This window comes from Amblyomma americanum, chromosome 1, assembly GCF_052857255.1.
Source record: "Amblyomma americanum isolate KBUSLIRL-KWMA chromosome 1, ASM5285725v1, whole genome shotgun sequence".
In the NCBI taxonomy this organism is placed as follows: Eukaryota; Metazoa; Arthropoda; class Arachnida; order Ixodida; family Ixodidae; genus Amblyomma; species Amblyomma americanum.
The window spans coordinates 229,480,696-229,494,585 of record NC_135497.1 but is presented as its reverse complement, the minus strand read 5'-3'; the positions used below and the strand labels follow the sequence as shown (position 1 = coordinate 229,494,585).

The following is a 13,890-nucleotide window of genomic DNA, read 5'->3' as shown; positions in this document are numbered from 1 at the left end:
ACTGAGAATAAAGTATCTTTTCACAGTTTTTGCCGTAAGTGCTTCAGTTTACACTGCACAGCTCTTAATAAAATTTCAACAAGCCTGCAATGCTAAAAAAAATTTTACTCAACACCCATCTGCATTAGTTATTACTAGTTTATTACTGTAGAACAGCAGCCCCGCTTGCAGCTTCACTATGGCGCTGCTGTTAAGATGGCTGCAAATCAGCTCCATTTATGTTTTTCATTTTCTCATTGTAATACGCAATATAGTTTGGGAAAGTCACACTTCAAAAATATTGGAGGAATACTTGCAGTCAGCATCATCGAAAATGACCAATGGGCTCTTCCCACCCATCTCCAGGGTAACTCGCTTAGTGTTCGATTTGCCTGCAGCTTCTTGGATAAGCTTTCCAACCTGAAAGTGATGGAGTTGGGTTTAGTTGTTAAAGCCCCATTGTGGTATATAAATTTTACAAAGGATCTTTATGGGCGGGCCACAGCACCTGCACGAGTTCTGTACTTGCTTTAGTATCATTTGCTCTGGGGGACATCAATTCAATAGCCGAATACCGCATTTTTTCGCCCACTCGCATGACCCCCCCCCCCCCACTTTTGTTAAGAATTAGAATTTTTAAAGTGTTGGCTTCTCCTAGCGCATTTTGCAATTTCGCACTGCCGCACCGCAAACGTTGGCAGCATGCCAAGATGCGCACCGATAACACCGCGGTGTATTTATCTTGTGACAAGAGCTCCAGCAGGGATGACGCTCCTGGCAAACTTTGCATAGAGTTCTCTAGCTTGGCAGAGTACCGAGACGCTGTGTGCCTTTGAAATGAGCATGCTGGCGGCAGTGGCTTGCTCAGAGTGCCCGGCTGCACCAGTATATACTTAGGGTCAGCAAGGGCTCGAGCATCGGAGAGGAGCGTAGCAGTTCAAACCAGAACCCTATAAAACATCCTCTACACTGAAATGCTATGGAGGAAGGGAAGCAGGACTTTCAGACCCCCCCAAACGATTTAGCAAGCTCAAGATCTGGAGTGAAAATGACTAACTCCTCTCACATTACAGCTAATGCTTCAAGATTCACATTACACACTCGTAACCGCCCGGCGAGTTTCTTTAACCTGGCAAAAAAAAAAAAAAAAAAACGTGCACCTGACATTCAGGGCCGGTGCTGAGCATGTTTGCTTTATCTCGCTGCGATTGGCCGGCGCCGTTGGCTATCGCAAAATCGTCGGATCGGGTCGTGATACAGTTAACACCTTTGGAATCGAATTATGCTAAGCGCGGCTGACCGCATGTTTTTGTTGACGATGGACGGACACACCTACGGGCAGACGTTTGACATAAAATTTCAACTCGCGGAAAAAAAATTATCGGAACTTTTTTCCCCACATAATGAACCCTCCCCCAAAATTAATGACAACTTTTGTGGAAAAAAGGGGGTTCATTATGCGACTAAATATGGTAACATTCGCACGAATGCAACCAGTCACATTTTCACTTTGATGATCCTTTTGCATTGCTAACTGTAACTCATTTTCAAGCGTCAACAAAATAATGTTTTACAAATTAGCTGGCTGCACCATGAAAAAGTATCTGCATGAGAAAACGCATTGCTGCATATCATGCTCTGGAATTAGCTGTACCCATGTTTGCCAGGCCTGCACACACTGAAATTTTCTTACATTAAGAACCTATGTGATGGAATTGCAAGTACTATTATGAGCACAGTCCTGGCAGCAGTAGGTTTCTGAGCTAGCATCTGAAGGCTACAGGCACGCTTCAGTCACATTAAAATGCCTCTACCACTGCGCTAGGCTTAAAAGTAAGAAAAGCTGCTGTTTTTTTTTCACTGAGAGAAAAACATTGTTTGTTAAGGGGGGGGGGAACGGAGGTGCGAGGGAGAAGCACTCTACACTAGCCATCGAGAAGGTGGGCAGCAAATTATAGCCCATGCTTTGCAATGAGGTGTTGCAAGGTGATGCGCCCTTCATTTGTCTTGCTTGCAATACGCTTCCCACAACAGGCATTTGACCAGTGTTGGAGGTAACACGTTACTGGTAACGTACGTGTTACCATTTCGGAACTGAAACGGGTAACATACTTACGTTAACATTTTTCGGTAACGTGAGGTGTCACGTTACTAGTTAGTTTATTCCAATTGTCCCCCCTTCCGCTCCTTTTTTCAGACAAAAAAAGTGGAGAGCACCTAAAGTGATGTCGCTGAAAAACAATGTACAGGTGATCTCGACGACCCCTGCTGTATGCCAGAAAACACCCTTCCTTGACGACGCGCCTAACTAAAGAAAAAAGACAGAATACCCATAAAGCATGAAACATGTGCACGAACACGCATTCCCACACTTGCCTTCCCGAACCACTCACACACACAGAACTCGCTACAGAATGGAAGCATGCCAAGCATTTTGGATCATCACATATTTTTCATAATTACTGTAAATTTATTGAGAGTTCAGCGATGTTGTCTTTGTGAAGTTAGAATTTATGATAGTGTCAGTTTGTGTTTAATGTCACACTCAGAAAATGGCTTCACCATGTGCCACAGAGTTAGAAGCCATCACATGTAACACTACAGGCAACTTTAGGTCACTATAACATTGCTAAGCTCCTGCACATTTGTGCAAAGTATTCTCTTTAAATCAGGATTTAAAGTAAAATCGTTGTTTGGGCTAGAAGTCTTATGTGAAATATGAGCTTTATAAAATTGTTATCGTGAGTTGTTGCATCAAAGACGCAGTAATTGAAATTTATGGCCATTGAGTAACGGTAAAGTAACGTGCGGTACTTTTTTTCGCTAACGGTAGCGCGTAACATTTTTTTTAGGAAACTCACGTTCCTTTTTTTTTTTTGGTAACTCCTACAACACTGCTTTTTTTTTTTTTGACTATAGCCTGCTATGCCACTCTGTCGCTGCTTCGCATTTTTGCTGCACTTGTGATTTGGATGGTTTGTTGGTGTTGGCCAACAAAACATTTTTTGTCTTGCCACGAAGGGCACATTCTTTCCCATTATATTTTTTTACGGTAACTTAGGGCAGTAACGCATTCCTTTTTTTTTAGCGTAAACGAGTAACATATTTAGTTACTTTTTTTCGGTAACGCCTTCAACACTGCTTTTGACTATAGCCTGCTATGTCACCCTGTCGCTGCTCCGCATATTTGCTGCACTTGTGATTTGGATGCTTTGTCAGTGCTAGTCAACAAAACATTTCTCTTGCCACCGAGGGCACATTCTTTCCTATCCTAGGACTATCATTACTTGTTCCTTTATGTAATGCCCACTTAGGCACTTAGGGTATGTAAATAAATAAGCATGACATTGGACACAACTGTGCAGTGTTTGTCACTGTCAGATGCTGGTTGGGAAACATTCCACTGCCACCTCTAGGGGTGCGGTAAGCAGTCAAAACTGCACCATTTTTACGTCAAATGTCTCCTAGCAAGTCCACCCTGAATTGCCAGAGGTAGAGCTTGAAGCTATTTGGCAAGAGGTCCTGTGTTTTCTTTTTCAGTTTTCACCACAGGACAAGTTAGAGAAGGTTGCACATGCAAGGGGATGCGAAAATGTAATGCTCACAAGGTGTTGCAAGAAGTAGCTGCATTGACAATGGTTGTTTAACAATTAACGTGAGGCTTCCTAGAGCAGCATTACATACCCCAACTTTGCCTTTACTGTCAGGTCTGTAAGGATTAAAATATGTCGTGAATTTCTTGCATGAAATGGCCATGGACAGCAAGGAAACAGTGACTTTCAATGAGACAGCTTTGTTGTTAGTTCCAGCGCCCTTGTCCTGCTATATGCTGAGGAGTCTGTTATGCCAGGCTCACCCTCAACACCTCGTGGTGTGACTAGCTGGCCTTCGTAGTCTGTGCCAGGTAAGCTGGTCTGATAACAAAATGTCTCCCTCTCTAAGGCTTAGCAAAAAATTACAGGTCAAAGTGCTGAGCATACCTCGGTAGAGCCAGTGAATGCCACCTTGTCGACATGAGGATGGCTGGCTATAGCACCTCCTGCTGTTGGACCATAGCCTGGAATCACATTAACAACTCCTGGTGGGAAGCCAGCCTCTTTGATGAGGCTGGCACAGTACAGTGCTGTCAGAGGAGTCTGTTCAGCAGGCTTCAACACCACAACATTCCCAGTGCACAGGGCAGGCCCCAGCTTCCAGCAAACCATAAGCACAGGGTAGTTCCACTGGAATGTGTTACAGAAGACCACTCTTAATTCAGTTTCAGAGAAGAGAAAAAGTGCTTGATGCTAGTTAAAATTATTACAGGACTTGCAGCTTGCACCCTATGGCACTGGGTAAGGTGCGAAAAAAATGGTTATTCTCTCTATCGTCTTGGAAACCTATAGTATCCTTGCACAACAGCTTGTACACAGTGCACCCTACTTACTGGAATGATCTGTCCGCATACGCCAATTGGCTCATGCCGGGTAAAGCTGATGTGGTTGCCATCTGAAAAATAAATGTGCATTCCAATAAGTTGCATGTGACCAATGTATCGATGCTAAAACCTGCCACCTGACCCATTTGCTAAGGTGCAGGTAGGCAATAAAATTTAGGGCAGCATACAAACTCTCTGGCAATGCAGCTTATAAACTATCATAGCACTAATTTTTAAGCATAAGTTTATGGTTTATGGGGGTTTAATGTCCAAAGCAACTCAGGCTATGAGGGACCAAGCATAAGTAATTTCTTAAAAGGGTCCTGAAACGCCTTCTGAGGAGAGTAAATAAACTCGGCCAATCACTACATTGTGTTGTCATGAGCACCTGAGCCAAATAATACACATCTACATGCAGCAGAGAACCCACAGTCATGCATGAAAGTTGGCGGGCCCTTTCCGACGACATTTTGAAATTCTCACTCTCCTCTGTTGCGCATCTACGTATGTCGGTTAAGAGATGGCTGTTGGTTAGATTCTTTCAGACGTCGCGCAGGTACCATGGCCACGGCCAGTCGGCCGTGTCACTGCGGTGGGTCAGGAAGCTCTACCCCCGCCCCGGGAATTCCCGCACGCATCAGCAGCTGGTGTTGGGGCCAAGTGAGTGCGGCCTGCAGAGCAGCGCCAACCTTAAAAATTCTTGCTGGAGGATATGCGTGAAGCGGAGTACTTTAATATCCCAAGCATACTGCAATTTTACTGATAAGGTGCACAAAGGGGGTGTGTGGTAAGGTGCACATGGTGCAAACAGACCACTAGGACAACAGTAGCTAAGTGTCACAGGCTCATTTCCCGCAGGTCAAGACATATTAAAACGAGGGCTTTTTGGCGGGCCAGTTGGTGCATGAAGTCATGTGAAAGAAACAGTGCAAAAGAAAGGGACGTGACAACTACACAGGCACTGAGAATCACCACTGACACAGTAGTCTTATCATGTCCCTGTCTTTTGCGCTGTTTCGTTCACTTAACATAGTTTAGGGTATGTCAGCAGCTACACTACCACTTCAATCAATCGATCGATCGATCGATTAATCAATCAGTGATTTATTTTCTCTGCAAGGAGAAGGAGACAGGACTAAAAGCTCGCAAGCTTGACAGAGGTCCTACCCCCTGCAGTTGTAAAATTAGCAATAAAGGAGATAATGGACCTCTTTCATGAATATTAATCTGGCTTTCCGTCAATGTTGCATGCCCTGCTAATGGTGGAAGAGGAAATCTTTAAAACAAAACATATAATCATAGCTCATGCATTTGATGAACCGGAATATATTGACACGGTTTTCGTGACAACATCACACGGCACCTGTGAAGTATAGCAACATGAGTGTTCCGCACTTCATCCTCGTTTTACTGATGGCCAGTGCCACCATTACTAGGACAACATATAACATGGGGAAGCCAACTTAACGAAGTATGAAAGGGGTCCATTCTATTATTCACCTACAACTGCTCATATATTCTGCTCTTCTTTCCTTGTTTCCCCTTTTCATAGACGATTTTCACCGAATGCTTTTTGCAGCATCTTTTTATACACTCTTAAAGTTGCTTTACTAAGTCCAAGTATGCCAAGGAGGCCTTTGTAAAAAAAAAATAGTTTTCAGACAGAAATCACATTAAAACCAATTTTTATAGTGTTAAAGTGAAATCCTACGTTAAAATGTGTTAGGTAAAGCCCTGTAAAGTAGGAATGCCAAAAAACATTGCTCTCCACTTTAAAATAAAATGTCTGACATGCAACATGGAGGTGTTAGCAGCACACAAAGTAGCATGATGGCCTTTTTTAGTCTCGTGTATAGGTAAAAAGCAGGTAAGCTGTGGCTGCTTGGAATCCATTATCCTCAGCAAAAGTTCTTAGTCACTTTATTCTTTTTCCCAGTCTTCTTTCCCCTGAAACTGCCTAGTGTAGTGCAATTGAACTTTTCATGCTGTTCCGATTATGCTTTGAGTTCAACTTGATCTAAACTAAATTTTTGGCATCTTGCATTCGTGAAAAGCAAGTCTTGAAAAGTGGTAACATTTAGTTAAAAAAAAAAGATTTTTTTTCCACTTTGCAGTGAAATTTCTAAATATTCTTTCCATATTTATTGTCAAACTTAACAACCCTATAAACAGGTGAAAGATACAATTTTTTTTAAACAAAAATAGTGAGACCATTGTTTAGAGTAATGAGTTTTTACCGAGGCACAAAAATATTTCTTCGGAATGCTGCGGACTCTGCAGTAAGAAAATTTTAGAACCAGTTATGTCACAGGTTCATTTTTTCCCTACCACAGACTGCAATAATACTGAAAACAAAAAAAGCAACTCTGCAGCTTTTGCTTTCAGTCTGTCACCCCCAGAATTGGGAAGCTTCACAAGGGGAAAACTGCAGCAGTCCCGCAGTTGCTTTTAAAGTTTCAATGAAATTCAAAAGATTTTTTTTTTTCCTTTACCAGCTATGACCATCAGCGTGCCAACAAACATTTTGCACCAGAAAAACATCAGAACCACAGCGGTGGCCTAGTGGTTTGAGCATCCGCCTCGCATGCGTGGAGGTGCGGGGTTCGATCCCCAGTGCTGCCGGGTACCCACCAGTGATACAATGGGTACAGGCTTTCCCCTGCCTGGTGCTCGGCTTCATTAGGGTTAAATGCTTGGGAAATGGGTCTTTGACCCCACCTTGTGCCATGGGGTTCTTTGGCCAAAGCTGCCCTTGTGCCATAAAAATTCATTTCATCATCATTCAGAAACATCCGAAACTTCAGCATACTATATGCTATTTGAAATCGAAAGTTCAAAACTAATTTAACCTCTCAAGACAGTCACCACGTCTGCATTGAGTTGTGGCCACTAAGAGAAGAAGTTTGTCAGTGACAAATTATGTTAGCCTTGCAAAGATTGCCAACAACTGCTTCAAATGAGTGTCATCTATTTACAGCTCTTGTACAATTATGCATCATCACGCACTGTTAAAAAAACTAACACTGATAGCACTCTGCTTCCTTTAAAATGTACCTTTTCTCAAGGCGCTGCGTCATTAATGGAAAATTTTTTTACAGAAAAACAAAGTGTTGCAACAGTATTGTATTACTTGTTGCCAAGTTAATTGCTACAAAGGCACCTTTTTATTCTTTGTCACATAGTCGGTGAAAGTACACATTTTACTCGTAAGGAGTGCTAAGGAGTTGCACAATATATGCACTCTTTGCTTCACAGGTTGCATGCATACCTATAGGAATAGTCTTGCCATGGATCTTATCACTCCAGCCGGCGTAGTAGCGAATGCAATCAATAGAGCAATCCATGTCAAACAGGGCTTCTGCATATGGTTTCCCATTGTTCAGGACTTCAAGGCTCTGCAAATGCCAGAACATATGTGCATGCAACAATCTACTCATGAAGCTGTAATAGTAAGAAGATACTTGAATTTGTTGATATGTTTTTGTAATATTAAGCTGCTGAGGGAAATATTGCTGAAACTGGCAGAATATACATATTATACTCCCACACCTTGTAATGACAAAAAAAAGAGCAGTTGAAGCTTATTAATGAGGGATAATGAAAGTTACCCATAAATGGTAACTGATGTCAACTAAATAGTCAGCAAAAGTTGACAGCAAGTACCTGCTATTAACTAAGTATGTCAAAAAGATGCAGGAAGCTTATGTTGCGACCCAGTATAAAACGCGGCACTTTATTATGGTGTGCTTAGCTAACTGCTACAGCAGCAATGCAAGCACTGAAGAGCTAGCTTCGAAGCAATGCAACCAGGTGGAGTTGGTTTAGTGAGCAGGTTTTTGTATTCAAATGACAAAATGTGCAGTGAAATGTGCAACAAATGCATGGGCATTGGCATGTACATGTAGGAATGGCATGCAAGACATTCTTTTTATTGAACGCTGAGATTTTTTGAAGCTACGGTGTCCACACATATGCAACATATGAAGGAAACAAGTACACGGTTCAGCATTTTTCCTGCCAGTGATTTCATCAAAACTACATATGTGTACTTGGACCTCTAATTTTGGGCAACCACTTTAGCATATGCTAGCATAATTGAAATTTAACCCACTGCCAAGTATTCCTTGTCACGCTGTAGGAGGTCAGCAAACTTGTTCAGTAACAGGCCTCTCTTGGAAGCATCCATTGTCCGCCATGTTGAACCAAATTTAAATGCTTCTCTTGCTGCTTTCACTGCCTTGTCCACGTCCGGCTAAGTAAAGAAAAGGAATACATATCACTGGCCAGCATAATTAAAGGAATAGGGTAAAAAATATTTGCAGTAATGCATAGTTTAAGTTTCTATTTTCTGGCTGTACTAAGCAAATGCTTGAATTCGTGAAGCAACAGATGTTTTATATATGTGTAATCTTAGTAAATTTCTGTGGCAAGATCAGACAGACCTGTACTGCTTTGCTGTAACTGGAACTTGCCAGCACACTTCATTATGTTTATCTCATATTAGCATTCAACCAAATATTTCATTCAAGGCCATGGGAAAGAATCCCAGCCATGGCAGCTGCATTTCGTTGGACCAAAGTGCAGAAATGCTCGTGCTGTCAGTACAGGTGGTCAAAATTAAACTGGAAGTCTCCACTGTACCATTTCTCATAGCACAAATGCAGCTTTGGGACACTGAACCCCACCTACCTGACCATACAATAATAGTGTTTACATACCTTATCACCTTCTTGAACCTCTGCTATTACGTCTCCAGTAGCTGGATTCAACACTTGAAATGTCTTCTTGCTCACACTGTTCACAAACTCGTTGTTTATGAAGATCTGTTGGAACAATGGAGGCAGGGAGGGCACAATTAAGCATTGTGCACCATGCTTTTAAAGTGAAGCCTTGTACAATAAACATGCACACAGTCTTGCATGAAAACATGTAGGCATTACTGGTAAAATGCTGAAATAGTGCACTCCATGTCTGCACATCAGTTCTTCCACCAAAATAAACTGTGCATTCCAGAATCATCCTATTCAGTCACCACACTGTTGACTCTTGGCTTAGGAGGCTTCATTGGTTTAGTTTTGGAATACAACAGAAATAGCTTGCCATGTCATCTGCCATATTTATTGACATTATTTTCCTAATTACTTTCTTTAAATGTGCAATTGTACTTAATAACATAGCCTGCAACACACCAGCAATGTCTATATACTGGAACCAGTGAAAAAAAACACCATTACTAGAGAAATAAGGACAAAGGATAGCGCTAGACTATACTACGCTGGACACATGACAGCAGCAACTATACTGAAGTTCTGACTTTATAGGAATGGAATGTACCGTGATGCAAGCACCGAATACGCAGACACTGCTGGGAGCCCTACTTTTCCAAATGATAGCCAAGTCAGGGGTTGGACAGCTGAAACAGGTTTTGAAGCAGCTCATGGAGCAGAAAATTATACATTCTGGAGCAGGTCAAGAGCAAAAATGTAATCATTTTGTAGCAGTAATACTGGCAGTTTGTCGCTACTTACGTGCATTAACGCAGTGAATTTTTGTTAAAACAAACTCATGTCTGAAAATATTGGTGCAGTTGAAAGTGTTCACAGCACACAAGCTAATAAGTGCTATGTTTGTCACCATTTATCTCTAAATGTTTCTGTGACGAGATTCGGATATGTGGAAATTAGCAAAAAGAGTGCCATCAGCCAGCAGTTGGCACAATATAAGATGGTGCCAAAGGGAGGTGTGGTGTGGTGGTTGCCACCCCAAAAATTTGCCGAGCGCTTCATTTAGAACGCGGCGATGAATTCCTGGTAATCGAGTGTATGCATTTCATTTATTTATGTGACCTTTATAAGGAATAATGCTACAGAAGCATCATGCTTGCCCAGAATTTAACTAAATAGCCTAAGTCATTTCTGAAAAGCCATATTCCAGTGTTTATAAGCCAGCATGCCACGGGTGGGATCCGAACCCATGATGTCCGCATGTCGCATATGGTGCTTTACTAACGGAGCTATAGCAATAGCTGTATCGCCTTCTACTTTTGAAGCTATTTATGTTAAGTGTAGCCTAACCTTGAAAGTGTTCAGAAGACCCACTGTTGCGGAACACACCGCTGATGCAAGCCCCCAGAACATTTGGAAGAATTGCTGAGAGGCATGTGAACATTAGAGAGCTATTCATTACTTTCCTGAAAGGACTATATCATCTCTATCTCAACAGACTTGCATAAGCGTTGCATGTATTATTCCTCTGTTTTACTGAGAAAAGCTTCAAACAATAAATGCAAAAAAAAGAAAAAACCCTGTCCTCACGCAGTGCCATTCAGCACTGCACCTATGCCTTCTTGAAATCCATACAAGCAGCGTTAAAATTGAATTACCGTAAATTATGCTGTCATCAAAGCATGCAAAGAGAAAAACGATTCCATCTTTCCTGGAAACGCACATCTGCGGACTGTGAGCAGCTTTCAGTAATGGCACAAACCAAGTACTGAGTGATTCACTCAACGCAGCTTTTGTATGATTGTTTAAATGGAAGTTTTTACAAGGTGTGGCGTAAGACTAACTGCCAACTGCACGTGCGCATCACACGGCTTCATATCGGACACAAAAATAGGCTCATGTACAGATGATTTTATAATGAAATGCAGGTACCGTAACCACAAGAAAATGCAGCTCACTGGCCTTTTTTGAGTGTTTGCGTGATCATTGTGACTCTCGCGTCTATGTTAGAGAAACAGGTTTTGGCTAATTTGAAAAAAAATTCATTTACTATTGAATGGTATGTGTTGATGCCAATTAATGTGGGTAAAAGTGGAGTGAGCAAAAAACCTGAGTGCATAAAACAATACATTTGTTCGACTTGCCTGCTTGCGTGAAGTTTCTTGGAAAAACTGCAGCACCAAAAAGAGGGCTGCTTCTGCAGCATTCGGGTGAAATGTTAATCAATGTTATTGTTAATCTCCATAAATGCTGAGCAGTTTTTGTATCTAACTGATAGTCATTTAGAACTGGTGCTCTAAAAAAGATCAGAAATGGCAAAAATGACGCATATTAAAGGCACAATAGCTTCCGGTCTGATTGGCAGAATGCACGAATGTTCTGGCACATTTGTGCATACATTAAGTGTGGAAAATTTCTTTGAGGTTCACTTAGCAGTTCTTTAGTTTTTGTGGTGATGGTTAACTTTTTAAACAACGAAAGCTGATGAATTACTAAGTGCAACTCAAAGAAATTTTACGCACTTAACGAAATATGCACCATGCACAAATGTGCCAAACATTCTTGCGTTTTGTCGATTAGACCGGAAGCTACTGAGCCTCTAATATGCGCCATTTTTGTCATATTAGTTATTTCTTTAGAGCGCCGGTTCTAAATGACTATCCACCGGGGCTAAAAATAGATTAACATTTCATTAAAAAGCTGCAGAAGCAGGGCTCTATTTAATACAGTATTTAAATAGATTAACATTTCATTAAAAAGCTGCAGAAGCAGGGCTCTATTTAATACAGTATTTTCTCCGAAAAACTTCACGCAAGCAGGCAAGTCGAACAGAAATGCCTTTTTGGCCACCTCGCATTTTGCTCACTCTTTACATGCCAGCTGAAATTGGTATAATATCGCATATCACTGAAAAGTAAATACATATTTCTCTTTACAATGAGCTAAACACTGTTTTTGCTAGCGCAAGTGAAAGGGCCACAGCGATCGCGCAAGTATACTCAAACGGTGGGAAACCGCCACTGGCGCGGGGCCCATTTCATTTTTCGCTCGCGCGTTCACGGCTGCCCAGGAGGCGCCGCACGAATCGGCTGCTCAACGCACTCACCTGTGTGTACTTGATTGGCGGGTTCCTGTTGGGCGGCATCTTCGAGGAACTGCAAAGGGGAATGAACGGAACGGCGGCTTCGGAGCTCGGCTGCTGCGCCTGCTGACTCGCCGACCTGCTCTCACAGAGTGGAAGTTTGTCTGCTGTTCCGCAGGGATATGCACTCTCTCCCGAAGTGCGCCGGTGGGGGGATGATTTCCTCCGAGCGCTTTGCGTCCGCGAGGGTGTCTACGGGGCTGCGTTAGCTAGATTATTCGCAACGCCGTTGGACAGCTTGTGTCACGTGAAAGGAGGGCGCGCGTGTCGTCACGGCGCGTGGCTACCGTAGCGCGGCTGTTCCATCGGACGGCGACAGCCAGCGGAAGCGGAGTGCGCGGGAAAGAATGCGCAATGAAACAAAATAGTCTCTGACGGCCTGATCTGGCGTCCTTCGGCGTGAGGAAATAGTTGAACATGCCCTCGCGCCGACGCGCAGACTAAAGCACTGAGCCCTGCGTCGCGTCTGTCGCAATGGACGGAACACATTCTGGACAGCGCTCGGGCATGGGGCTGTCGCGCGTGGCTTGAGCTGTCACTTCATGCAGGTGACTCAGGCGCGTATCGATCACGTCAGCGTGCATTCCTAAGCTATTTCCATGGTTGCCCACTGATGCTAGAGAATGCAAATCACCGCTGTACCATAAAGAATATGCCCGTTTTGCCATGCCGGCAGGCCGATATCATTTTTATCTCTCTTTTTAAATGCCCACACTGTGAATGTACCGTAAAGAATGGAGGGAAAAGGAAATGCGCGGCTGTGTAATGGCATATAGTACAGATAGTACAGGCATATAGTACAGTACTGATAGCGTAGCGCTGTTCACTGTCGTCACTCGCTAAACAGTTACTTGGTTAAACAGGTTTCTCTGCTGCGCATAAGGACACTCGAAACCATGCACAAGTGTCACGAAAAAGTGTCATGCTCTGGTTACCGCGACGGTTAAGCGGCAGTTGGTTGAATCGAATTGCAGACCTTGTGATGCCCTGCCCTCTCGCTCAACATATAGCGCAAGGACTCAGCGATAACATGGCAAACCACGTTTTAGAAATCTACTTCTGCTTGCGTTTTTTGTCTTACGGTTCCATCATTTAACTTTCACGACTTTTTATTGGCGATGGCATTTGCAAACACAGCTAGAAGTGCTTTGCCAGAAATTAACGATTTTTATGCGTTAATTACTCGTAAATCGAATGCAAAGGCTTTTCTGAAAAAAAAAAGCCAAGAAAAACTCTAAATGACTTCCCCTCTTTCCCCACCCACAGCCGAAGACTTTTCTATGGGAAAACCATCGCGAGAACCTTTCTTTCTTTTTTTTTATGCGCAAACACTCTGTGAAATGCATTGCCTAAATAAGAATCCCCCCAACCGCCCCTCCTAGAATAACTTACAAATCCGTCCCCGCCGCTTTAGTGCTTCTGTAGCAGTGAAAGAAAGCATATTTAACAACAAAACTTCTTCCAAACGCAAATATCACCTACTGGATGGGCCCTGTAATAACCCATTATCGAATTGTGCTGCTAGTTTTTTCATCTCGATTGCATCGCGACCACCTTCTTGGCCCCTTGACAACAGTCAGTAGTAAGGTTTCAGTCGGCAGCCGTGGAAGACATTGCTCCCTGACTTT

General features: G+C 42.8%; 1 protein-coding gene across 1 annotated transcript in view; it reads right to left on the bottom strand.

Annotated features, from left to right (window-relative positions):
* Window positions 1–12,406, bottom strand: part of LOC144114753 (aldehyde dehydrogenase, mitochondrial-like) — a 19,574-nt gene extending 7,168 nt beyond the window's left edge. The window contains exons 1-7 of the mRNA XM_077648692.1: window positions 12,227–12,406; window positions 9,115–9,219; window positions 8,508–8,648; window positions 7,665–7,791; window positions 4,406–4,467; window positions 3,960–4,202; window positions 297–399 (exon numbers count right to left, since the gene is read on the bottom strand). Of these exons, the coding sequence (XP_077504818.1) occupies window positions 297–399; window positions 3,960–4,202; window positions 4,406–4,467; window positions 7,665–7,791; window positions 8,508–8,648; window positions 9,115–9,219; window positions 12,227–12,265 (820 nt within the window). The 5' untranslated portion in view covers window positions 12,266–12,406. The remainder of the gene's footprint in view (window positions 1–296; window positions 400–3,959; window positions 4,203–4,405; window positions 4,468–7,664; window positions 7,792–8,507; window positions 8,649–9,114; window positions 9,220–12,226) is intronic.
* Between the last annotated feature and the right edge of the window lie 1,484 nt (window positions 12,407–13,890).